The sequence below is a fragment of the Rhinolophus hipposideros genome, assembly GCF_964194185.1.
Source record: "Rhinolophus hipposideros genome assembly, chromosome: 10".
NCBI classification, from domain to species: Eukaryota; Metazoa; Chordata; class Mammalia; order Chiroptera; family Rhinolophidae; genus Rhinolophus; species Rhinolophus hipposideros.
The window spans coordinates 47,289,028-47,315,339 of record NC_138056.1 but is presented as its reverse complement, the minus strand read 5'-3'; the positions used below and the strand labels follow the sequence as shown (position 1 = coordinate 47,315,339).

At 58.7% G+C, this 26,312-nt stretch overlaps 1 protein-coding gene across 4 annotated transcripts; it reads right to left on the bottom strand.

Annotated features, from left to right (window-relative positions):
* Positions 1 to 506: 506 nt before the first annotated feature.
* On the bottom strand, positions 507 to 19,920 carry RELT (RELT TNF receptor). Of its 4 annotated transcripts, none has more exons than XM_081061678.1 (12): positions 19,794 to 19,900; positions 9,118 to 9,281; positions 7,783 to 7,865; positions 6,780 to 6,854; positions 6,499 to 6,665; positions 6,214 to 6,293; positions 5,164 to 5,421; positions 3,232 to 3,312; positions 2,863 to 2,944; positions 2,436 to 2,693; positions 1,830 to 2,028; positions 507 to 1,691 (listed from the first exon to the last, which is right to left on the bottom strand). In XM_081061678.1, the coding sequence occupies exons 3-12, from the start codon at positions 7,840 to 7,842 to the stop codon at positions 1,644 to 1,646; spliced, it is 1,308 nt and encodes a 435-aa protein (XP_080917804.1). In that variant the 5' UTR covers positions 7,843 to 7,865; positions 9,118 to 9,281; positions 19,794 to 19,900; the 3' UTR covers positions 507 to 1,643. The 4 variants fall into 4 exon arrangements, with proteins under 4 accessions (XP_080917804.1, XP_080917805.1, XP_080917806.1 ...); XM_081061679.1 differs by lacking the exon at positions 19,794 to 19,900 and adding an exon at positions 9,711 to 10,369; XM_081061680.1 differs by lacking the exon at positions 9,118 to 9,281 and having other exon boundaries at positions 19,794 to 19,920.
* Between the last annotated feature and the right edge of the window lie 6,392 nt (positions 19,921 to 26,312).

Here is a 26,312-nt window from a genome sequence, read left to right as displayed (position 1 = left end):
GCTCCACTGTGTCTCACGCTGTGCTGTGCAGTACAGAAGCCACATGTGGCTACTGAGCCCTTGAAATGTGCTAGTTCACAGTAAGATGGGGTTGCCGTGTAAAATACACACCAGATTTCAAAGCAAAGAATGGCTCATTCATAACTTTAAACTGAATATTGAAATAAAAACATTTTAGATATAGACTGGGTTAAATGGCATAAATACATTATTGATATAGTTAAAATTAAGTTCACCTGTTTCTTTTTACTTTTTCAAATGTGGCTATTAGAAAATTGTAAATGACATACATGGCACACACTACATTTCTGTTGGCTCGCACTGCCTCTAGTGGCTTCAGTGAGAACCAGATGGGGTGAGGGGCCTCCCGGGCCCCACTTCACCTGCTGCCACAGAGAGGCACCGAGGGGAGCGATGGCCCGTCCCACACTCGGTACCTAACACGGCTGTTGTGTGAATAGACGAGACCTGGGAAGAGGCCCAGGAAAAAGAAGCTTCTCGTGACACCACTTTCCCACCTTTTATTCAACAAATGGATGGGGATGGATATGCAAGAACAGGACAACAGCAAAGTGTAAATAAATAAGAGAAATGGGGATGGCAGTGGGGCGTGTTGCCTGCACAGCTCCACATAAATAACCAGGTTACTGAGCCAGGATGGAGATGGCCGGGCAGTCGCCCGCACTGCCCAGGCTGGGGGACAGACACCGACACCACAGGGACACAAACCACCTGCCAGAGGAGCCTCCCCAGCCAGTCACACCCCTACCCCGAAGTTCCTGAGATCTTGGGGTGGCTGGGCAGGCTGGGGCTTTGTACCCCAGCCCTGCCCAGGTCAATTCTGTTTTTGAATAAAATTGTAATAAAAACAGCAGGATGCGGGGGCAGGCACATGCATTAAGCCCCTTCTGCAGGCAGAGCCATGGCTGGGCAGCCCCATGGGGGCCTCGGCGGTGGAAGCCCTGAAAGCAGCAAATGATGGGGCCAGATAAAACTACTGGGGGGGGGTGGTGGCAAGGAGCCAAGCTCCCCCCGAACACGACCCAGCCCAGAGCCTGCGGAGAGCTGGGGAGGCCCTGGGCATGGAGGCTTCACAGTCAGAACTGGGACCCAGTGATGGCTGGGGACTCGCCCGGGATTAGAACCCGGGAACTCAGCCCCCCAGCCCGCGGTGTTTCTCGCCCCTTCCCTTTACAGGTCCTGCTGGAAGAGGGTGCGGAGGCACATCTGCTCCAGGGCCCTGTACAGAGGCCGGCGGTGGCTAATGACCAAGCTGTGGGGCCAGGCGCGCCACGCAGAGGCCCCCGCACCGTCAGGCCTGGCCTCCTGTGTACAGGTGTTCCTGTCTGTGGGCTCCGAGGATCTGGCCAGGGCACGGGGGCAGGGATATCCTGCAGGGGAGGGACGGTGGCAGGGACAGGGGAGGGGCTTGCGCCCTGCTCCTGTACATGGCGCCCCCCCAGCGGGCCTGCGTCCTCACTGCGGTGGACGTCCCACCTCCAGGCCTGGCCTTGGCTGTTTTGTCCGCTGGGACATTGCTTCTCCACTGTCGCAGCACAGCCGCAGCTGCACCTCCTGCAGGAAGCCTGCGGCCCCTCCCAGGCCGGCGGCAGTGTCCTCAGACCACACAGCCCCTCAGCCCCTCAGATGACCAGGTTGCTCTCACTTAGCCGGACCACATAGCGGTTCTCCTGGGGGACAGGAAGGAGGGGTCCGAGCTAAGTCGGGGGGCTTCCGGGCTCCAGGGCCCCCTGCACCTCCACCCCCACCCCATCTGCAGTCAGGGATGAGCCCGGCGCCCGCAGACACCTCCCGTCTCTGGCCCTCACCTCAGCCTTCTTCTCTAACGGGTGCTTCGGCCACTTCGTGTGACTTCCAGCATTGCCCAGCAGTGTCCGCTGCTCCGGAGGGAGGTCAGGCGGTGGGAAGTCAGGGAGATCACCCCCTGAGGGCCCGGCCTCCGTGATGGTCTTCAACTCAGACGCCGCAGAACTTATCCGCTGTTCAGGAATTCGGGCCACGCGGAACCTGTGAGCAGAAGTGGTACAAGCACCCACACATTTGAGGTCGAGCCCCAGGTGTAGAGAAGGCATCACCCCCAGGATCACCCAGCAAGTTCATGGACCAGAGCCTGAGCCCTGGCCATGGCCTCGCACCCACAGATGAGCCCCGAACACCCCCAGCTGTAGGTGGCAGATGGACAGGCCCTTGGTCTGAGGGGCCCCAAGTGTCATAGGGGCTGGGACCCTGCCTGGGGGCCCAAGGGCTCTGGGTGAGACGGCTCAGTCGGGCAGAACGGACTTGTCCCTGTTACCCCTGCTGCCCAGAGACACACTGAGGCCATCACCGAACACGGTGTTCAGAGCCCTGCGTACACCCCCCGCCCCCAGCCGTCACATCTCTCCCTGACCCTCCCACGTCTGTGCCCACTTCACCTGCCCACAGACAAGATGGTGATCTCGCCCTGGCGTCCTGCCTTGGCGCCGGCCTTTGGAGCCTTGGCCGCGTTGGGCAGGAGTCTGGGAGTGGGAGTGGTGGCAGCTGCGGCTTCAGGGGACAGCAGCACCTCGGGCCACTTTTTCTGGCTGCAACGGGAGCAGCAGGGGCCAGAGAGTGAGGCCAGGCCCTGCACAGTGTGGAGGTGGTGGCCATGCGGACAGATGTGTGGCATGCTGGGGCGTCCGGGCGGCAGCCTGCAGAGGGCACAGGGGGCAGTGGTGAGTCGGGCAGGCCAGGCCCAGGCCAAAGGTAGCAGTGAAGGGGAATTGGGGAGACAGGAGAGGGAACATACCCAAGTGGAGAGTCCCCAGGAGGCGGGCTGATTCTCTGGGTGTGGCCCTCCTCACCCACCTGCCCACTCACCTGGGCACAGGCCCGTGGCTGGTCTGCACCAGCTGTGTGCTGTGATACTCCCTCAACAGCTCCTCCAGGGCTGCTGCATTCTCTGTGGGAAACTGCAGTCAGAACCCGCTCTGGGCCATGAGGGACACCCCCCCAGGCCCCAGGCCCCAGCACAAATCCCCCTACCTACCCGCCACCACCACCCCGGCCTGGGCCACACGCCTTTTCCTCCTCTCCCTCACTTCCTCATCAGGCAAGAACAGGAGGAAAAGGGGCAGCCACACAGGCTGGCCAAGCTGACCTCGCAGGAGGAGCAGAGCAGGGCAGGATGTGACCCCTGAGGCTGCCTCTCAGCCAGCTGGGTCAGGATGGGTCAGCACTTCCCCTCACCTTTCTTCTCAGTGATCAGACGCACCAGGACCCCTATGGTGTCCTCGTTGACATCCTCAAGCCTATAGGCAGGGTTGCTCCCTGGGGAAAAGAAAGGCAGGACCATGATCCTGGGGCAACCGGCGTGGGGAACTCCAGACTCCTGAGCTACACCGGGATGTGGCAGCAGAGGGCGCACCAAGCCTTCCCAAGAATTGGGCTGCGAGCCTGGACGTGCGTGTACAAGCTCCAGGCCGCCGCTCTGAGAAGCCCCATTATAACCCTCCCTGCTCAGCATCCTTGCTCCCTGCACCCAGAAGCCCCAGGTACTTAGTGGTTTCAGCATCTGAACGCCACAGTCCCTACAGAGTGTGGGGGGCGGGGGAGCAGCCTCTTCTGGAGCGGTCTCCCCTTCTCGGCCTCAGGGAGCTGTGGGCTGCCTCTCCGCCCGGAACCCCCAGCAACTCCGGCAAACTGCCAATTACAGGCCTATTACCCCGCTGCGGCCTCTGTCTGTACGAGGTCTGACAATTAAGTTCACAAACTGGTTGCAACACTGTTGCTAATCTTTTTTGATATCAGAGGGATTATTCATTATGAATTTGTCCCAACTGGGCAGTTAACCAAGCTGACTGTTTGGAAGTGCTGAAAAGGCTGCATGAAAAAGACAAAAACTATCTGAACTTTTCGCCAACAATTCCTGGCTCTTGCATCACGACAATGCACCAGCTCCCACGGCACTGCCTGTGAGGGAGTTTTTAGCCAGTAAACTCGTAACTGTATTGGAACACCCTCCCTACTCACCTGATCTGGCCCCCAGTGACGTCTTTCTTTACCCGAAGATATAGGAAATATTGAAAGGAAGACATTTTGATGATATTCAGGACATCAAGAGTAATATGATGACAGCTCTGATGGCCATTCCAGAAAGAGTTCCAAAATTACTTTGAAGGGTGGACTAGGCGCTGGCGTCGGTGCATAGCTTCCCAAGGGGAGTACTTCAAAGGTGACTGTAGTGATATTCAGCAATGAGGTAGGTAGCACTTTTTTCTAGGATGAGTTAGAGAACGTAATTGTCTGACCTCATATAACCGAGGGCCCTTGGGCAGGTAAGCGCCCAAACTTCAACATGTGACAAATGGGCCACGTGGTCATTCCTGGACCAGCAGCAAACAGAGCTCCGAGGACCTGTGCCCAGGCAGTAGCCAGCAGGGAAAGTCAGTCCTAAGCTAGGAGAACAAGCGCAGTCCCAGATGGCTTGAGTGCCCACCTTCCTGCTGTCTCAAGCTCCTCTCCCCTCCAGTGTCAGGAGTTTGGAAGGGTTGGCAGCCTGGGCACTGGCACGGGAGGTGCCATTTCAAGGTGCCATTTCTTCCGGACCACAAAGCTCTCTCCTGTGGGCAGTGTATGTGCATGGAGGGCCCCTGCCCTACTGGCTTTCAGGGGCTAGTAGGGGTGGGGAGGAGAAAAGAGTTGGGGTGGGGGCAGGAGGAGCACGGCTCCCCCCTGGTTCCAGGACTCGTAACTCAAAACACAGCCCGGAAACCCAAGCCTCTCGTGTTGCCTGCCTGGGACAGCTGTCCCGCCAGCCCTTCAGGTCAGAGGTCAGAGGTCACCTCGAGCAGGAAGAAGGCAGTCCGACCATTGAACCACACACACACACACACGTGGAGCCCGAGGAGTCCAGACCCCCATGGCCAGGCAGGGCCTCACCCAGGGTAGGAATCCTGCTAAAGCCACAACCTGCTCTGCCTTTGCTCTGCCCCATTGCCACCGTGGGCCACCTCATCCTTTCTTCCACTTTGTCAATTTGCAGCATCTCCTCTGTGGCCCGCGTGCAGCACTTCCAGGAACCCTCCAGTTTGGCCTCTGCAAGCCTCTCCCTGTCAGACCCTGGGCTGGGCTGGGCTGGGCCCTCTGGCCGCCCCACCAGGACCCCAGGCCGGGCCTCACCATTGCCTCCACCTCCAGGGCCAGGCCCGACGTCCTTGTGGGCTGTGCAGTGGTAGCCCTTCCGCTTGAGCAGGTTACAGACCAGGATGCCCAGCAGCCCCATGAGGCAGAAGACAGGCACGATGGCAATAACCGCGTACTGGGCAGCCGTCTCCTCAGGGCCACCCGCCCGTGTGCCGTTCCCGGGCTGCCGGGTCTCCTCGGAGCTGCCGGCCCCTGCTGCCACCGCCACACCGCGTCGGGCCCGCTGCCCCCGCTCTGAGCACCGCAGAGGACAGAGGCATGGAGGCCAGACGGAGGCAGAAACACACGAGCAGAGAGGCCCAGGGCCAGAGGGAGGGAGAGGGAGAGAAGGAGGCGGGGGGAGAGAGAGAGGGAGAGAGAGAGAGAGAGAGAGAGAGAGAGAGAGAGAGAGAGAGAGAGAGAGTTGGGATGGTAGCGTGTCCAGAGCCACCGATTCCACCATGTCGGGGAAGCAAAGGCCCACTCACCCTCTCGCTCTCCTTTCTGGCCACCCGGTCAATCAGCCTGAGCAGGGCCTGCTTAGGCCTCAGGATGGCCAAACCCTCAGCCCCTGGTCTGCCCCTTATGCCGGGTTAGAGGGGTTTACAGATGGTACCTGGGCACAGGCGTGGGCACAGGGACACAGGGTCCTGCCACCCCCTGACCTGCTCCATGAGCCAATTGCCTCAGGTAACTGACTCAACAGGTGAGAGGAGGTGAGTGTGTCTGTATGTATGAGTGTGTGCTCACACTCGTGCGTGGGTGCCTTTGAGGGGACAAGGACAGGGGACCGGTCAAGATGTGAGTCCTCCAGGTGTGGCTGTCACCTGCTGGATGGTCTCTGCCACCCAGAAATGAGGTGGGAAGACACATAGCCAGGGGGACAACTGACCACATCATGCTGGACACACTCCGGCTGCTTGCCCTCCCGTGGGCTGAGGGAATGAGGACCCCAACTGCCCCGGATGGACACTGTGGGGGCCCCGGGCTCAAGCTCACCAGACTCCCTCCCACCCCCACCAGTCCTGGGTCCCATCTGACACTTACCATGACAACCACGAGTACCCAGAGGCGTCCAGGGGCATGGCTGACAGGGAACGTGGGTGACCTCTGAATGGGCAAACCACCTGCGGGCGTGGGGAGAAGGCGTCACTGAGGCCCAGAACCTTCCTCAAGAGAGGCTGGACTCCTTCCACTGGGCACCCACACTGGTCCATCCCATTCTAAAGACGGGAGGACTGAGGCCTGCGCAGGGGCTGGGTGAGGCTGGGACCCAGGGCCCAGAGTCCTGGTCAGCTGGCATGAGCCCCCACGCCCCACCGTGAGGCTCACCCAGGCTGGCAGTCTCCACATAGTGTGTCTTGTGTCACTGTGCCCGCCTGGGCCTCCAGCCTCCCTCGAGAGCTGCAGCGGGAGTGGGGCTGGCATGGGCTAGAGCCCCAGGAGGTTGAGAAGGTGCCCGGGGGGCAGGACCTGCACAGTGTGCCCTGCCCTGGGTCCTGTGGGAGGGAAAGGGTGAGAACGCAGCCAGGCGCCAGGCCTGAGGTCCCTGGGAAACGCCCCGGCCCTCAAAAGTCTGCCCAGGACACGGCGGACGGGCAGGCTGAGCTCACCAAGTTGGGCTCCTCCCCGGGCGGGCACTGCCAAGGGGTCGTTGACGTTGGTGCGGCCAGAGGCCAGGGCAGCACCTGGAAGAACGGCAGGCAGGACACACTTGAGAGGGCAGAAAGCCTGGCGTCTCTGGGGCTGTCTCTCTGCCACCCGCTTCCTGAGGCCCCAGGAGTGGGCACTACACACCACCCGGGGCCACTCCCCCCGGCTTCAGGGACACCCTCTAATCTAACCTCAATCCCTCATGCTGCAAGTAAGACCTGCTTGTCCTACACCTGTTGCCTGGCCACTGCCGAGTTACAAGGGTGAGAACCACATCTGTTCTGGAAAGTGCTGGGAAGCTCCAGACGGCCCGATCTCAGCCCCTTGGGGTTCTGAGTCACACCCCTTCCCCTCCAGGAGGAAGACATGCTTCCGAATTCCCACCCCCCACAGCTGGGTAGGTCATCAGTATCCCTGGAGCCAAGTCTACAGCTGGTGCTTCCAACGCTGAGTCTCCAGGGCCGTATGCTCCTCGGTGACCCCCCCAGGACGCAAGGCCAGCCTGTTTGTACCCCTGCCCCCACACAGGGCATAAAACGTCCCACAGGGAGGTCTTCCCAATTTGTGTCCCCAGCCCATCCCCCTGGGAGCTCCCTCTGCTTCCCATTCCAGGTATGAATTGTCTGCCCTGATTCCCTCCTGCTGTGGGGAGACACTCCAGCTTGGGGGTAGTGAGCACAGAGTACAGACAGCTGCCCTGAGAGCAGACGGCCTCGGGGACCTCCTCAGGCTCGAGATCCCCAGACCTAGCTTCCAGCACCTGCCCAGCACCAGGAGGCGCCCCAAACCAGGAGCGGTGTGGGCCAGGGTCAAACTGCCTCCCAGGAAGAGCTGAGTAACCAACCCCAGCACCCCAGCCGGCACGGGGGCTCCACTGATTCTCCCCCTCCTCCGAGGGCCTGGCTGCAAGGTTCAGGATTTGGCTCTTCTGGCTCCTCCCCACACAGGCCAACCCCAACTCACCACAAGGAGGCAGGACAGGGCCCAGTGTGGAGGAGGGCACATCTTCATCCTCAGCTTCATCCTCCGGCCCCACAGCCCCCAGCCTAGGACAGACGGAGGGAGACTCAGCCAGTGTGTGCAGGCGGGCAGCTGCTGTCCTCCCGGCACGGCTTCTAGAGCAGCACCGGATGGGGAATCCGCAAGGTGCTGTCAGGCAGGCAGAGCACCCGGGAGGCCTGGTGTGTACTCACCGCCACCACCACCACCCCCCAAGCCCGAGTAGAGGTGGGGGTGCCCTAACTGGGGCCAGTCTCCCAGGGCAACACAGACTGGATGGGGTAGAGGGATCTGCCAGTCTTGGGAGGCTTCCTGTAGGAGGAAGGGCTTCCTTCCCCTTCCACAAACAGCCAGGTGCCCTGGAGCAGGAGCAGGAGCGCCTGGGAGGAAGGAAACTTACGACTGTATCCCTGGGGATGGGGGATGAGACAGCTGGCCACCCCCACCCCCAATCTCTCGGGCGCCTGCCCCTCAGAATTCCCTGCAGGCCGGAGCATGCCCCCTCTCCTGCTTCTCTGCCTTCACTCGTGCTGTTCCTGCTCCAAAGGTCCGGCCCTCACCTTTCAAAGCCCAACACAAAGACCTCCCTTTCCCCAAAGCTGGGTCTGGCCCCCAAAGCTCTGTGTGTCCCCCTCAACCTCATCACAATCCTAGTCCTGCCCTGTGTCCCACTGTCCACACACACCCGCCGACTTCTCCGTGGAGGGTGGGATGTGTCACTGCATCTTCTGGGCCAGGGTCAGACCTGGGACTCCTGAGGAGTGGTTATGGTGGCCAGCCTCCCATCCTCTCTTGGGTACCTACTGTGTGCCAGGCACAGGAAATAACATGAACAAGACAGTCCTGTCCCTGTCCTTGGGAGCTCACGCCCCAGGGAGGATGGCACCGCGTCCCCCATGGTGGGCACAGCCTGAGGCTGCATTTGCCCTCAGGCTCAGAACGTGGCCTCCTCTGGAGAAAAGCCTCCTGCCAGGGGGCAAGGCTGAAACAGCAGAAAGGAGGCCTCGGATCAGACCACAAAAGGGATTGTAGTAAAACAAGGGAGCCCCACAGTGACGTATTTCCAGGAGGGCTGGCTTCAGGCTCAGGAGGGCGAGAAAAGTGATACATATTCAGCCTCAGCCATAGGTTACGCACGGCCTCTGAACCCAGAGGGGTGGTCACGGAGAGCCTAGGGCCCCCAGTAGATTGAGGGGACCCTTCCTGGAGCCCCCTGATGCTAAGCTCCTCAGAAGAAATGCTGCCTGCAGTAAGCCCCTGGTTACATGAGAGCCCTTGTAGGTGGCCCAGGCTTCCCACCTGGAAAAGGAGCCAGAGGAAACCGATCCACCCTCGCTGGACGGCCTGCTCCGCCTGGCCCGAGCTTGAGTTACAACACAGGGGAGGAGGGGCAGTGGTCACACCACGGGACTCTCCAGGTCACTGGCAGTGGCTCTGGGCCTGAGGCCAGCTAAGGGGGAAACCTGGAACAGAATGTCAGGCCACAGAGTGAAGGCTGCACCCTGGCAGTCAGCACCCAACAGGTGGCGTCCCTGGACCCATCCCCCACCGTCCCCTCCTCTAACTTGGTCACAAGTCTTCCTTTTCAGTTTCTGTCCCAAAGTGAACCTTCCCCCTGCCCGGGCCCAGCTCCCATTCAAGCCGTTCTTCACAGCATCTAACCCACAGACCTGCCCACGAGCCCCACATCCTCAGGCTGGTCCCCCAGAGCCCTGCCCAGTCCCTAGACCCAGCGCCCTTCCATGTCCCTGGGGTGGGCCCAGAGGCCCGGGGCAGGCATGGAATGTAAGGTGCACAAGGGCCACAGAAGAGACAACCCTGTCCCACCGCCGGCCCTGACGGGCACCTGCTGGGTGACCCCAGCCCGTAGGGAGGGCTGTGCAGCTGCTCACCTCCAGACGGGCAGGGAGCCGTGATCTTGAGGCTTCCAGGAGCACAACGGGGGTCCAAAGGCCCAGACTCAAAGCCAGGGAGGACCCACCCGCCCGGTGCGTTCACAGACACTCACGGCCTAGCCCCTGCCGCCTTCTAATTATGTGCTTTCTAATTACCCCAAACCAGCATTTACTCCAGTCTGGCCCCCACGTCTCTGCTTACAGCCGCTCCTCTGGCCCCCACACTCAGCCCAGACTGAGCCCCCCTCAGGCCCCCCTGACTGGGCCTGCTCAGTCAGCAGCACTGGGCAGCCGCCCAGAAGCCTGTGCGCACACAGAGACACACACCTGCTGCTCTGGCCACCCCTCTGCACCCGTTCCCCACTAGGCCTCTAGCATCTAAGCCTTGAGCCTGGGTACCCCCACCAAAAAGCAAGTTCAGACCAAAGCCCCTTGTCTGGAGGGGGGGCCTGGGAAGTCTCCATCCCCCCACCCCCACCTCGCCTTGCCCTGAAGGCTGGGCAGTGACCTCCCAAAGCAGGCGCCTCCTGAGGCTTCCTAGACAGGGGCCAGCGGTGGGGGGGGGGGGCAGGCCGAGGCCTGGAGGCCAGTGTCCTCAGCCCGAAGCCTTCTCCTCCGTCCCTGTGCTTCTGGCTGAGTAGAACCCCATGGGGCCCGGAAGGAAGTCAGCTTAGAAGCCACTCCCCCCTGATACGGCCTCCTGCCCTGCGGGACTCCAGACCAAGCCCCTGCTTCACCTCATTGGGTCTCAGTTTCCTCATCTGTTGATGTGGCTATTTATCTCCCAAGGCAAGGCTGCTGGGAGGTTTAAATGAGTTAATGAGCCTAAAGTAGGTCGCGGGGAGTTCCCCGTTGCCCCTTCTTTCCAGAGGCACCTCCTGCCCAGGCAGGTAATTAAGTGCTGGCTTGCTTGTTTACTGTTTGCCCCTCCTGCCCCCCCACCCCCAGACGGCAGCAGGGGCAGGGACGCTGTCTCATGCACCACAAAAGCCAGTGTCTGGGGCCCGAGGCCTGCAACAGACAGGCTCACGGTAGCAGGGGCTTCCTCACACTTAGCTCATCCCTACCCTCCAAAAACCACCCAAACAATTAAAACCAGAAATTCCCTGGAAGAAAGCCAGCTAACAAAGCCACCCCAAGGGCCCCACGCCGGAGGCAGCCCTGCCCCAGGGAGGCGCAGCCCTGGAGGCCAGAGAAAGAGGAAGCCGTGCCACCCGCGACCTCGGCAGCTTCCCCTTTCCCAGAACCGAAGCCATGGGGCACCCTAGCTCCTCAGTGCCACCAGATGCTGAAGGTCTCCGGGCCCCACGCCCACCCCCACGACCTCCTCCTCGGCTGCCAATTCAGATGTGGCCCTCACCCCCCGCCTCCACTGCAGCCACTCTGAGCTCCTTTCAGCCCCCACACTTGCCTCTCACCCCAGCACTACTGGTATCTGCTGTTTATCCTGCCCAGACACCCCTCCCATCACCCAGCCAACACCCACTCTTCCTTCAGAACTCAGCTCAAAGTCACTTCCTCCTGGAAGCCCCCCCAACGACTACCTCCTCTTCTTCATTAATCACCCTGTGTGTGACCATCCTGTTTACCCAGCCCCTTCCCCACTGGCTGCTGCCCACAGTGCCCAGTGCCCAGCACAGGGCCTGGACCTGGTATGTGGGGAGGTATGTGCTAAACTTGGGGGGCGGGGGCAGGGATCAGAAAAGGCACTCTCAGGAGACGGTCCAGCTTCTGCAAGGTCAGGAGGGCCAGAGAGCAGGCTGATGGTTAAGGACCCTAGAGGTTGGGATGAGACGAGGTGTTGGAACCTGGAACCAAACCTCTGGGCTCACAGCTGGGACAACCAACCTGCCTTGCTCTGCTTTCCACTGGCTCTAAGGCTGTGGGCCACCCCCACCCACCCCCCAATCCCACAGAGGGCTGATGGAAGAATTCACATGAAATACTCAGCATAGGATACGGCACAGAGTAAGCCTTCAATAAGCACTCGCGGTGCCTGAGTTGCCCCAAGTATAAATTGTGGAGGGGAGACTGGCACCCACTGATAGGCAGGCGCGAGGTACAGACATTTCCTTATATTTATGTGTCATGCTTGGCACAGAGCCTGGTGTGCACGAGGTGCCTGATTAGCCAGGGTGTAGGAAGAGAGAGGGGTCTGGAAAGGTTTATTCTGGCAGAGCCAGAGCCCAGGTAACACCAAGCCCGGCTGCCAGCTAAGACGCATGCCCTTCTCTCAGGGGCTGGCGGAGCCCTGAAGGGTTAGCAGGGGAGAGACAGGCATGGAAAACTGGCATCTCAGAGGGCTGGCTGGGCTGCCTGCCAAGTGAGGCTGGGGGGCTGGAGGTGGGAGGCAGGTACTTCTGTTTCCCAGCCATCACCTCTAGGGCCTCAGGACCACCTTGCAGCCTCCAGAGGCGAGGTTGCCTAGAAACACAGCTGGACACGGGCTCCGCAGGCGGTGGCTGCACCCAGGCAAGAAGACAAAGGCCGCTCAATAGAGAAATCCAGGTTAGCAAGGAGCCCAGTGGTTCCCTGGCAACTGGGGCTGAAGTAGGGCAGTGCCAGCAGTGGGCGGTGGTGAGGGCAGCGAGACATCGCCTCCTTGCCATCCCCCACCCTCATTCGCTCGGGCTAGGCGCTCATCCTGGGTTGCCTCCCCTCCTCACAGGAGAGGTGAGCATCCCTGTTTCACAAGAGGGTAAACTGAGGCGCTGGGAGGTCACTTGTAGGGGTCACACAGGCAGCAAGCGGTGTAGCTGAGTGGAGCCCAGGTCTGTCTACTTTGCTTCCCACCTCGCTGCTGGCCCCTTTCCTGGAGCCTAGCCCAGGGCCTGGCACACAGCACATGTCCTCAGGGCGTCTGCCAACCTGATGGCAGAGGCTGCAGAGCTAGTGGACTCTTACTACGAAGCAGCCTGGCGGCCCCAGGGAAGGAGGTGCCGCCCCACCCCAGGGGTCTCTGGGCCTCTGAGGCTTCCCTGCTTCAGTCCTCATTTGCATACTGCCCTAGTTGGTGCCGGCTCCAGGCGAAAGGTGCTATGAGAAGGAGGAAGCCCGGGGAAGGCTGGGAGTTCCCAGGGGGAGGAGGTACAGCTCCCTAGGGCTGCTGACCGGCTGGGGCCCAGAGACACGCAGAGGTTGCTTCAGGGACACTCTGTGACAAGCCACCCAATTCCCTCCTCCACCTGAGCCTTGAGTAACCATGATGTCCCAGGATCCACCTCTGGGGTGAGGACTCCACTCCACGTGCAGGCTCATAATCCTCCTCCAGGACACATCCCGCTCCCTGCCCCGCCCCCAGGGGCCGGACGTGGTTCTCCCCTCAGACCTGCCCCCAGGCCTGGGCCACAGAGGCGCCGCAGGCTGAGGTGGCAGGTGCGGCTGAGGGGCTAATTGGTCCTAGAGACTCAGAAAGGGCTGAGCCGGCCAGACCAGGCCCACCCTCCTCCTGCCAGTCTGGGTGCAGTAAGACGCCACCCTTTCCCCTTTCCCGTCGTCCCCTTCCCGGGCTGAGTCGGGACAGGGAAGATGGTCTACAACCAGACCGCGGTCTCTGGGGCAGAGCCGGGGCTCCCAACAACCCTCACTAAGCACTTACTGCATACCGCGTTCCCTTTCCAGGCAGGATTTCACCGAACTCCTCAAAGACAGGGCTCCAGGCTTCCCAAATGAGGAAACTGAGGCTCAGAGGCTGAATCGTACCCTACAACAACTTGCTGTCCACGGAGATAAGGTTTTACCACCAGGGGTGGGGTGGGCAGCAGGCACCACCCCGTGCCCAGCGCTTGCCCACCACCCAAGCCCTCAGCACCGTGGGCTCCCTGCTCGGGTCAGGCAGGGAGCACGGCCCCCTGCGCTGTCTCCCAGGGCCCCGACAGGACGGCTGGAGGATACCTCACTGCATGCCCACTCGTGCTCTTGCCACCTCCTCCTCCGAAAGGTCCCCTTTGCCTCCGCCTTGTCACGCATCTGGTACGGACTCGCCTGTGTGCCAGGACGCAGTCTGCCCAGCATAAGCCTTAACCCGTCACCCCGACCGGACAGCAGCTGAGGATTAGTGAGACTGGGGGACCGCAGCCCCAGCCTGCCCCCTTCTCTGACTCCTCCAGACTTGGGGTGCTGGGGATAGACACCTCCCACGCTCGAGCAGCCCCAGGGCAGACCCTAACCGACTGCAGCTTGAGGCCCGGGGACAGCATGACAGAAGGCGGGGAGGGTGTCGGGCTCTGGGGCTCACACGTGGTTCATGCTCTGGCTCATCACGTAGCAGCTGTGACCCTGCTCACCCTCACTGAGCTTCGGGGTCCCCTCTGCAGACAGGATGCTAGTCCCTGCCTCCAGGGATGCTGAGCGGATTGAGTGGAGCTCCTGAGGTAGGGCTGGCCGGGGCCTGGCCTCACCAGGCCTCCCCTGAGCGCCAGTTCTCATCACAGCCCACGTGGGCCTGAGGAAGAGCCCAGCCCAGAACGGACCAATGCCCAGCCAAGGTCACCAGTGGCTTGCGAGTGGCAAGGGTGCTTTAGGGAACCCAACTTTGGTCCCAGCGGCATGAGGCCCCTGGGTGCCCACTCCCAGCCCCTCTACAGGCCTGTGTCCACCTGCTCCCACACCAGCTGAGCCACAGTCAGGACCCAACCCCAAGTCCCTGAGCCTCAGTTTCCTCCTCTGTGATTCTGGGCAATTGTGTCTGCTTAGCTGACGTCCTGGTATGGCTGGAGGATCCAGAGTTCACGGGGAACAGTGGCTCTTCTTACAATCAGGCCTCTGCCCAGGAGCCACCTCCTGCGGGAAGCCTTTCTAGCCTCTGTTGGGGGGGACCCTCCCCTTTCCTGGCCCCTTCAGCCATCATCATTTGTGGTCTCCCCAGAGGGAGGGAGGCAGGCGAGTCTGTGCAGGAGTCTGGGCACACAGCAGGCCCAGGTCCCTTGTGAGCTCGCTTCTCACAATGAGGGTGCAGGTCCAAGGTCAGGCCCCTGCCTCTGGATGCCCTCCTTCCTTCTCTCTCCACCCACACTCAGACCCTGCCTCTAATTGGCTGCGGAGGCCCCTCCATCCCTTTCCGTCTTTGCCAAGTAGCCAGGGCACAGGCTCACAGCCACATGGGCAGTTTATTTATAGAGCTCTTATCTCTTTCCCAGGGTGGCCCAGGAAAGAGATCTGGCCTTCCAGGCAAACAGACCGGGGTCCAATCCCAGTGACACTAGGGTCTTGCAAATCCCTTCCCCTCTCTAGGCCTTCTTTTCCCTGCCTGTACCCGGAGGGAACTTCTGATCCTCTGGGCATGAGGCTGAGGATATGAGAGCTTTGGGGGTCCTCATCCCAGGGCATCACACAGCAGGGACGCAGCATCCCTCCTGTCTTCCTTGTCACCCCAGCCCCAATCGGTGGCACTAAGCCTAGGCCGGGTACCCAAGGGTTCAGCACTGAGTAGGTGCTAAGCTCTGCCACAGACCACATCCTGGCACCCCCAACTCCGAGTGGGGGAGGGGCTGGAGCGGTCCTGCTGGCTGATCTCAGACAGAACTGGGAGAAGGGCTGGAGCCAGGCCAGGTGCTGAACGGCCCCACCAACATTTCCTCCTCCACCTGCAGGTAGCCAGCCTGGTCCTTCTTGGAAACTGATGCCAGAATGGTCGGATAACCCTCACCCCCGCTGGAGACAGGGCTGGGGCTGGGAGAGAACTTGAGTGTCAGACTCCAGCACCAGTAGCTGGGACTCAAACTAGGGCTGGTCCCCTGTGCTCTTTGAGTCTCTGCTCCCCATTAAGCAGCTTAGGAAGGAGGGGAGTCCCCGTCAGTGCTGCTGCAAGACCTGCACCCAGGGCCTAGCACAGAGCAGGGCCTCAGCAGGCAGTTTCCTCTGCTGGCCCAGAATGAGGGCCATGGCTGAGGAGAGCCCAGGGCAAGCCCTTAACTCACCCCTACACACAGCGGTGGCCTTGAGTCTTCACCCCAACCCCCAGCACCCAGTAGGGAGGCTCAGAGACCCTGGCTGCAACCCTTTCACCCCCACCCGTGTATCCGAGCACACTGTAATGCCCTCAGAGGCCTGGTCAACACAGATATGGCAGCAAGAGGGGGTAAGCTGCTGGCCAGGCTGGCCCCACCCAGTTGGGCAGGCAGCTCCTATAAGTGCCCCATACCTGTGCCTGTTCCCAGAAGTGAGGGGGGACACCTGGCACGTGGACCACAACAATGAAGAGGGGCTCACATTGGATGGAGGGGCTTCCTGGATGAGGGGGACTGGGCTGTACTCAGAATGGCCAGAAGGGTTCTAGAAAGAGGAGATAGCCCAAGCAAAGGCAAGTGGAACCAGGCATCCAGTATGGAGCCATGAGGGTGAAGATGGAAAGTTCCAAAGGGTCTTGGAAGGAAAAGCCTCGACACTAGGATGAGGTGTCCGGACCACATAGGCACGAAGAGTTACTTTAGGGAGCTCAGGTCACTCTGTGTTTGTGTGCGAGAACCGGAAACAGAGGCAGAAGCTGGTGTAGGAGGATAGGCAAGGACAGCAAGGCCAGAGCTGGAACGTAAGAGGGAGTCTGATTTTAGGAAGGTGTGTCTCAGGCTTGCTTCCAGTCCCAGGCCACCGTCAGTCGGCCTGGGAACGCGTGGCAAGATAGAAAGTAGGTGCCCTGTCTGGAGCCAGATACCAGGGCTCTGGCACTCTTAGTTAAGTTCCTGCCCTTCTCTTAACCTCAGTCCCTCCCTCTGGAAAATGGGGCTGGGCCTATGTGCAGGGGCGAGGTGCTAACTGCCCCTCAAAGTCTCCTTTCCTTCATTGGCCAGACACAGATACCTCCCTCTAGCAACTATCACTAGTCCCACTGGGGTCACATGTGGAAACCCAGCCTGGCCCCACCACCGTCCCTATCAGCCCAGGAGGCCTAAGTTCCCAGAAAGGTTAGGCTTAGGCAGGGCAAAGGGTGGGGCTGGGGACCTCCACAAGGGCTGAGACCAGAAAAAGAGGTTAACCCTTAATTAACCCTTCCCATCTCCCCGTTCCTGGGCCCTGAGCTATTTCCACCTCTTTGCTGAGGATGGAAATAGCTCAGGCTTAGCCCCAGGAGACCAAGACAGCTATTCTGATCAACCCCAAGAAGCACAGCTCTAGCGATTCCAAAGACAGAGTGACACCCTGATCCCCAACTTCAGCTCACTCCGGCAGCAGCAATGGTCAGAGCTACCTGGGGCCTCTGGGAAGAACAGGGAGACTGAGGCCTGAGAAGGTGCAACACAAGTTCAAGGTCATTCTCAGTCTGCTTTGCATTGTGGGTGGATTTGGGAAAGTACAGCAACGCCAAAGAGGGGGATAGGGCCTTTTAGATAATGAAGGTCAACGGGGACTCTCAGTTATCCTTGCACCCCTGGAGCCTGGGATGAGCTGCCGACTCCTGACACTTTTCAGGGCTACTGTGTTTCCCCCAAAATAAGACCTAGCTGGACATCAGCTCTAATGCATCTTTTGGAGCAAATATTAATATAAGACCCTTTATATATTATATATTATGTTATATATATAATATATTATATATTATATTATATTACATTACATTATATTATATTAAGACCCAGTCTTACAGTAAAATAAAACCCGGTATTATATATTATGTTATATTACATTACATTACATTATATTATATAATACCCGGTCTTACATTATAGTAAAATAAGACCGGGTCTTATATTAATTTTTGCTCCAAAAGACGCATTAGAGCTGATTGTCCGGTGAGGTCTTATTTTCGGGAAACACAGTATGTGGACGCTCCCAAAGCCAATGGCAGGCTCTACAAGGCAGGAGACAGACATTTCTGGTTAACTCCGGCTAGGGGTGGGAACTGGGGGAACGGAAGTGAAGAGGAGGAGGAGGAGGAAGATCATATAACACCCCCCAAAGTTTCGACATGTGTGCAAACACACACCACACTCAGAATTCGCAGTGGCACACCCTGGCAAGAGCATGCTTGCCAGCCCAGGTCTGAGAGAAAAAAGCCCACATAAGCCATGAGCAGAGACAGGCAGACCTCGTTTTATTGTGCTTCACAGGTGTTGCGTTTTTCTTGACAAGTTAAAGGCAAGACCCTCCACCAGCAAAAATATTATGACTCGCTTTATTGCCATGCTCGCTTTATTATGGTGGTCTGGCATGGAACCCACAATATCTCCGAGGTACGCTTGTATTAGGCAGGTGGGGGGCTCTCTCCAAGCATCTCATGGGGCTTCAGGGGCAAAAAATAACTACATGATCTTGGGCAAGTCATTTGCTTCTCTGAGCCTCAGTTTCCTTCTCTGAAAAAGTCACCACATGTCAGAACCACTGTGGGGATTCAACAAGAGCAAGCCATAAAGCATTGAGCACAACACCTGGAACTGCCCTCACCCCACCAGAATGCAGTCAACATTTTCAGAGGATATCAGCAGAGGACAGGTGCTCCCTCACCCTTCCTGGGCTAGGCAGCCCAATTCTATTCCACCCTATGTGAACCCGACAGACCTGCTTGTGGGGGTGGGGGCCTCAGAGGGGTCCAGCCGGGATGGTGACGGGGCCCTGCTCCAGTTCCCCAAATCAGAGACTACTCGTGGGGAAAAAGGCCATGCCCCCTCTCCGCATACACACGGGAATGAAGAAAGGAGACCTGAGCCAGACAAGTCAGAAATCTATGGATTCGAATTTTGGGCTTGGCCCGAGGAGCTGTGCTTTCAGCTGTCACCAGTACCTAAGGGCAGCCCCTAGGCCACTGGGTCCGAAGCAGATAACCTGCTCCCACCCCCCACCGCAGTCTTTCTGCCTGAAGGGAAGAAAGGGAGAACAGAGGCAGTTGACCCAAAAACAATGGAGGATCCCAAAGTGATGATTCACAGTCGCTTCACAGCCCAACACCTCAGTGCGCAGACTGGGGGACAGAGGCGCGCGGGGGGCACGGTCTGAGAGCGGTGCCTGGGCCCAGCGAGGAGACAGGTTACCGGGGGAGCAGCGCTTGGCCTGGGCGCCGAGGCGCGCGTGCTCGCGCCGGTGTGTGTGGGAGGTGGAGCCTGACGCCGCCTCGGGGGCCGCAGCTGCTCCAGATGCAGCCCAGTCGGGGCCCCTCTCTCCCTGCCCGGGAACATCACTCAGGGTCCACCCGCTCACCAATCTGAGATCGCGAGGGGGCACCCTCCTGAGGACAGTCCTGAAGAGACCCTTGCTCCTCCCCTCTGCCCCCCCATCTGTTGACAGGCTTTCTGTGGCCCCTCCTCTTTCTTCCCCTTACTCATTGCCCTGAGGCGCAGACACGCAGACACGCACACACTGACACTATTGGACCCCACAAGCACGCTGTGGAGCCAGTGATTCCGGGCCTGTCCCTTGGGGTTCCTTACCCTCTATTTCATACTCACATTAATGAGCGGCCCTGGCCCTGCCCTAGTCACACCCCAGGCCACACACACACCCACACACCCTCAGTGCCCCCCGTGACCCGGGGACCCACTCACAGTGGTCTTGGGTCCCACTCACACACACACACACGCACACACACACACACGCCTGTCACTGACACATAGAGCCCCTCTGTGTCTTCAGCTCGGCCCGGAGTCCCCGCCCAGTTCCCTGGCCACACGTTCGCCCGGGCAGAGTCGCCTCCTGCGCCGTGTCACCCAGTCACGGGCTGACACCGTGCAGAACCCCCCCCGGCCGGCGCACGCCGCAGCCGCACCGAGGCGCTGCCGCCCCGTCCCGCACCAATCCTGGTCTCGGTCCAAGTTTCCCCGGACCGAGGGCGTCTCGGAGGTTCGCCGGCGCCTCCAACAGCAAGTCCCGCTGCTGCTGCCCAACCGCGCACGGCCGGGACTGGGGTCGCGGCGGAGGACGCGCCGCTCCCGGGGCAGGGGACCCAGAGACGGAAGGGGGTCGGTGCGCGGAAGACGCCGGGACAGGACGCGGAGGCGGGAGGGAGAGGGCGCGGGGCCCCGGCTGCGGCATCCGCCGCGCCAGCGAACTTCCTCAGAGACGCGGGGAGGCTGGGGGCACCACTCGGGTCCGCATCTCTGGCCGGGTCGCGGGTACCGGACCCCAGGCTGGGGCTCCGTGGGCCTTCCTTACCTGGCCGCCCGCGGCAGATCCAGCAGCCCGGCTCCCGGCTCCTCGCGGCGCCCGGGCCCGGCTCCGCGAGCGCACGGGTGGCCGCGCAGGCTGCGCGCCTTTTGAATGAATCGCCGGCAGGGCCTGAGCGATGATGCACAGCCCCGCCCCCGCGCGTCACGGCTGCCAGCCCCGCCCCCAACGTCAGAGCCGGGGCTCGGGCCCCCTCTCCCCCACCCCCGCGGCCCCCTGACCCGTGGGGCCGGCGAGGGCCTCCACGTCTCCCGCGCGGCCGCGCGGCTCTGTGTCGCCATCTCTCGCGTCACCCGGGAACTGCAGAGGGCTGCGCGGGGAAAGGCCTCTTGGATCAGCCCCCTCTGGGCTCCAAACTGAAAGAGAAGAGGTTGTTGCACGATGCAAGGTAGAGACTTGGATACTACACCAGGTCCGGTCACCATTGTCAGTGCCAAGGGCTACAACCACTGCCCCTTCGGGGGTCTTGTTTTCCTCCTAGAAACGGGCAGCTATGGAGAGCGACCTCACTTTACCTTGTCAATGAGGTTCAGACCTGACCCCAGAAACCCCCACCTAGTGAGTGAGAAAAGGCCTGGTGAAAGGATATCTGTAACAGAAGCCTAGCTCGTGGGCTCCTACACATTCCTCAGGGCCCAGCCCAAATCTCCTTCCTCCATGAGGCCTTTCCTGTCTCCACTCTCCACCTCACCCCTCTCTCTGAGGATAATGAGTCCTTCCTCCCAGCAGGTGACACACTGCCCTCCCTTCCCTACCACAGGCTATGCCCAGCAGGGCAGTGACTAAGGACTCCAGGGCACTATTCACGTTGTAGTCCCAGCTCTGTGAATCGTGTCCCCTGGAGTTGTGGAATATGGTGGGCCAGGACTGGAGGCAGCAGCTCAGCAGCCAGAGTTTCCTCCACTCAGTATCATTCCGGGGATCCGAGGTGGCTCTCCCAGGACAGCAGGGCTGGGAGTGGATGCAGACAGCAGGGAGAACCCCATGCTGGCCAGAGGCAGAGGCCTGGCCAGGATCAGGATAATCACAGCCCGTGACAGAGATGGAGGAAGGTAAACAAGACTGTTGGGGATAGATTGTGGGGAAAAGTGGAGAATTCAAAACAAACTGAGTCATAGAATCTGAAACTGATGTGAGGGGGCGGGGAGAGTCACATCCCCTGGGTCCAGGGGATTCCAGGAGAACTAGACACCTGTAGAGGGAGGGGGGTAAGGAAAGAATCTCCATTCTCTAGGCCATGCCCAGGTTGTGGGGGGAAGGATAGAAAGAGCTCCAAGTCATTGTCAGGGTCATAGCCCCAGCCCCCTCATTTATCAATGGAGACTCCTGAAGGTGGGAGTGATCCCAGGGTTGACTATCCCACATCCGAGCCCAGAAAGGGAGTCCAGAAAGGATCCATGCTGCAGGGGGGTAGGGTCCAGAGCACCCAAGGATGTCCTCCATTGACGCAAGTGTTTTCTTTGTAAGGGGACCTTTCATACCCCAGTTCCAAGTTCTGCAGTTCATATTGTAACATTTCACGTGCCGCTTGATAGACCAAATGGGGATATGCTTTTTGGTCAAGCAGCATTGGCTATTAATCAGACATCTTACAGAGAGTCCAGCCCTTTCTCGACTACCAGCTCTCTGTGAGGCTTTAGTCAAATCTCTTCCCCTACTCAGTTTCCCCATCTGAAAATTAGTGTGGCAAACTTGTTGCCTGAAGGTCGTTTAGTTCTCCATGGGAAGAGGTGATCTGCCAGACCTGGTAGAATGTAAGAGTGGGGAGCAGCCACCTGAGCCAGAAAAAAAGGTCAGGGACGGAGGCTGAGGAGGTCCTCCTGTGGTTCTGGGGGCTCTGGTTGGCAACTTTGGGCTCTCAGGCTGCCGCTCTATAGAATCACGTCTCCCAGAGACATAGCCCATACACATCCCAACCCTGTACCTTCAGGATATGAGGAGCCTAAACACTATTTACTGCCAGCTCTGACTCCCGAACCACAGCAAGCTGCAGATGGGACCCTGCCCAAGAGTCTGGAAGTATCTAGCCACTACAGTGAGGAGACAGGGAAGGAGTTGTGGAGGCCACAAGGAAGATTTAGATCGGCTTTTTATGGAGCTTGGACAACCACAGGCTCGAGAACAAAGCAATTTCAGAATCACAGGCTTTTAAAACTCTTGGCATCTCCCATGGACTCACAGAATCTTAGCATTACAGTCTTTGAGCTCAGAGATCTCGGAGACCATCTCCTCAAACCTCTCATAGTGCAGCCGGGGAAGTGAGTGTGGAGAAAGCTTGCCCTTCATCCTACACGGCACAGCACCAGGCCCCCGTAAGCTGGGATGAGCTGTGATGGGAATGGGAGGCATGGGCATAGGCTCCATGTCCCACCGCGGCCCTCCTGCCTCTGGAGGGGATTCTGGGTCACAGGATCAGAGGCAAAGGATGTGGTTTGCAGGGGATCTGAGTGTGTATCCATCTCAGGGGTTGTGAACCAGAAATAGTGGCTCCCTCTGCTGGCTGCACTGGAATTCCAACATAGAAGTCAAGCAGGAGGCATGGAGTGCTCTGTGCTTGGCTACCCCCCAACTGAACAAGTCCTACGCCTTGGAAGGCAGGCTGCACTCCTATGTTTGTGCCTTAGCTCCAGGGGGAGAATGGACCTCGTTTTAAGAGGAATTAGGCCTAGGAGGCCGGGTGGGGCTCAGCTTGGAGCAGGACCGGAGCTGAGCTGGGGCTGACTGGACCTGGGGCTTAGGACTTGCATTTAGGTCCAAACCTGCCTTGGGTGTGGAATCACACTGGGGTTGGGCTTTGGTGTCACACAGACATGGGTCAAGTCCCAGCTTTGCCACTGCCCGGCTGTGTGGCCGTAAGCAAGTGGCTTCACTTCTCTGAGTGCAAGCTCAACCACCCAGGGTGTTGTGAGGATCTGCTAAGACCCCAAGTGGGGGGCACCTGCTTCTTCCAGGCTGCTGGGTTCGATCACTGAGCACCACGTCTGTTCCCTCTGTCCCCCTGCCCTCAGCGGTTGCCGTGTCCTTCCCACAACCTGGCATGTGGGCTCTGCCTGCCTCTTTATTCCTGCTTGCTGTCCCCTTCCCAGTTCAGCCCTGCAATCTACCCTGGATCCCGCCTGGGCTGCCTGTTCACTTGCCTTTACAATGCAGGGCTCCTCACTGCCCACAATGGGTCTAAAATAGCACTTCCCCTTGCCACTTCCTGCAACCTGGCCTGTGGTTTAAGGTCTGTAAGGACAGAAGAGAGACCTGGTGTTTGGCAGGTACACAAATGTGAAGGGCTCTCGGAGGTCACCTGTGTCCAGAGGCAGACATCTGCCTAGGGTCACAGTGAAGGGAAGACAGTGCTGAGGCTTCAGTTCAGACCCCTGGGTCCCAATCCCCTCCAGGCCCCACCAGGAAGGTCTAACACAGGGCCTTGGCCATACTTGCTGCTCCCTTCTCCAAACCCTCTGGACCCACAGACTAGTGCTGACACCAATTCGAGGTGTATGGGGCACCTGGAGGCCAGCTAATCCAGCCCTGTGCTTCCTGAATTCTAAGGGTCATTCTGACTTTTCTGACCACAGGAAACCTTCCTGCCTGGACTCTCCTCTACACCCACCCCTGGCCTCAATGCTGCCTTACTGTGTGACTTCAGGTAAATCCCTACCCTTCTCTGTGCCTCCTCTTCCCCATGAGGTAGATAGATGTCTAGCTAAAACCTGCCCTCTGTCCCTAGCGCAAGGGACCCTTTGGAGAAGAGATGACTTTTGGCCCTCTCTCCCATTTCTGAGGTCAGGACACCCTGCTGAGGGCTGGCCTGAGAAATATGAGCCTGACACCTCATGAGTGACTACTGTAGCTCCGTCTCTCCTGTCCTCTAGCCAGCCCATGTGGCTGCCCCTCTTCTCCTTGAAGCACAGAGACCAAAGTGGACAGATCACATGCAAATCCAGGCTCTACAGCTTAGCCGCCAGCAGGTAACCTTGAGGAAGGCATTTAACCTCCCTGAACCTCCGCTTCCTCATTTGAAAAAGAGGGTAAGGGCCTGGCCTGGTGGCTCAAGCGGTTAGAGCCCCATGCTCCTAACTCCAAAGGCTGCCGGTTCGATTCCCACATGGGCCAGTGGGCTCTCAACCACAAAGTTGCCAGTTCAACTCCTTGAGACCCGCAGGGGATGGTGGGCAGCGCCCCCTGCAACTAAGATTGAACACGGCACCTTGAGCTTAGCTGCCCTGAGCTCCTGGATGGCTCAGTTGGTTGGAGGGCATCCTCTGAAGCACAAGGTTGCAGGTTGACTCCTGCAAGGGATGGTGGGCTGTGCCCCCTGCCACTAGCAACAGCAACTGGACCTGGAGCTGAGCTGCACCCTCCACAACTAAGACTGAAAGGACAACAACTTGACTTGGAAAAAAGTCCTGGAAGTACACACTGTTCCCCAATAAAGTCCTGTTCCCCTTCCCCAATAAAAAAATCTTAAAAAGAAAAAAAAAGAAAAAGAGGATAAGAATGGTACCGACCTCTCAGCACCGTTGTGAGGATTAAATGAGATAATCCATGCTCCTGGCTTGCAGCAAACACTCAACAAACAGGAACTGAGGTTATTGCTTGTGACATAGACCTAGTGGAGAATCCCAACTGAATTCTCCAGAATTCAACAAATATTTATCAAGCACCTACTGTGTTAGGCACTGCAGGCGGCCTGGGGACAAAGAACAAAACAAAATCTCCCTCACAGCTCACATTCTGCCTTCCCTTGCCTTTTCCTTTTTCCCCTCTGTGCCAGCTGGGCCTAAACCATGGACACCTTGCCCCAGGCTCCTCCACCCCTCCTTGCATTGGCTCAAGCTGTTCCCTCTTCGCACCAAACCTAAGTTCCACTTCTTCCCACCCCAGTGGCCAGCCGCGGCCTTACCCATTAAAGCAGTGGTTCTCCCCTCGGCAGGCCAAGTTAAACCACGGGGTCTGAAGCTCGGGTAGTGGTTACCCTTTGGAGGGTAGACTGGGAGGCAGCCGGTGGGAGCTTTCAGGGTGATGGTATGTTGTTCCTCAAGCTGGGTGTGCTCACATTATAAAAACTCGTCAAGCTGCGCACTAATGACTTGTGTACTTTTCTGTACAAATGTTACACTTCAATAGTTTCCTAAAACAAAAAAAATACTGATACCTGGGTCCCACCCTCAGAATTCTGATTTCATTGGTCTGGGGTGTGGCCTGGGACCCTCAGGTGATCCTAACGTGCAGCCAAGGCATCAATCATCCCTTCAGGAGTCTCCCCTGGGCCCTGGCAGCCATGCATCCCAGAACCTCCCTGCCATCGCTGCTGGGTTCAGGTCTGCACACCTGTCCACAGGCTGGCTGATGCCTTGCTGGCCAATGTCCTGCCACGCGGCTTCCTAAATAACAATGGGCTGGGCCAGGCTCATTCTTACTGAGGCCCTTGAGCTGGGAAAATACCTTGGGTATTCAGTGTTGAAACTGAAGTCTGGCCAGGGTCTCTGTGTTGGGGGGGCGGGGGAGGGAAGAGGCCCCAAGGCAGCAGAAGCTGTGACGCAGTGAGACCAGCAGCTGTCTGGCAGCGAGGAAGGAACCAGGCTCAGAGTGGAGAGCCCAGGGGCCCTGCAATGGAGCTCCAACACGTGGGCCACTGTGCTGACAGCTGTTTGCTGCCAGTCCACGTCTTTAATTAGCTCCCTTTATTTCAGGGCAGAACACATCTCTCCCTTGCAATCCAAAGTCCTGTGCATACCAAGCAACAGTCATGTGGAGGAAAGGATTAGCAGCCCCATTTTACAGATGGGAAATGGAGGTGCAGAAGGGATACAGCTTATTCAAAGTCACATAGCTAGTTGGGGCAAAGTCAAGATTTCTGTTCTGCTTCAAAGCCTGTGCTCCTTCTAATGCTGTTTCATCATAAATTCCATATGACCTTTTCCTTCTACGCTGTAACGTATGTTTAATATGATCCCCTCCTCCCCAGACTTTCCAGGTAGTGAGGCTGCAGGGAGACGGTCCATGCATGTCCTGTGGCACCGAGGGCCCAGCAGAGCTCTGAGATGTTTGTATACCAGTTTGCAAAGCAAGAGCCTGCACTCTCCATTTAGCAATTGATTTTTGTAACACCTTAATCATTTAGGTTGGAAAATGTTCAAATGTGTGTTCAGCATGACACACCCCTTTCTAGGAGTCACCATGTTGAGTCTGGCAGGTGGACCCTGGTAGGAAGAGCTCTGCCCCTGCACGGACAGGCCCCATGCTGTTGGCCTTTGCATTCTTGTCTGATGTAATGGCACGCTCTTTGGACCAGAATTCAGATAGACTTGAATTCTACCCCAGCTCCAAAGCCTGATCTCACCTTGGCGTGTCAGATTCCCCAGCTTCACACGAGGTCTCGCTGGGGAATGGATTCCTGGAGGAGCTGTGGAGATGCTTGCTAGTCGCCTAGTTTTCTACTTGCAGTGTACGTCAGCTTCACATTCCCAAGCCCCACCCCAGACCTACTGACCAGCTGAGGGGAGCCTGGGA

Coding starts and splice junctions, on each gene's coding strand:
- RELT (XM_081061680.1), bottom strand. CDS start 7,842: ATGAAGCTGAGGATGAAGATGTGCCCTCCTCCACACTGGGCCCTGTCC. Junction 6,666..6,779: donor CCGGGGAGGAGCCCAACTTG/GTGAGCTCAGCC, acceptor TCCCTCCCACAG/GACCCAGGGCAGGGCACACT. Junction 5,422..6,213: donor GGGTACTCGTGGTTGTCATG/GTAAGTGTCAGA, acceptor TGCGGTGCTCAG/AGCGGGGGCAGCGGGCCCGA.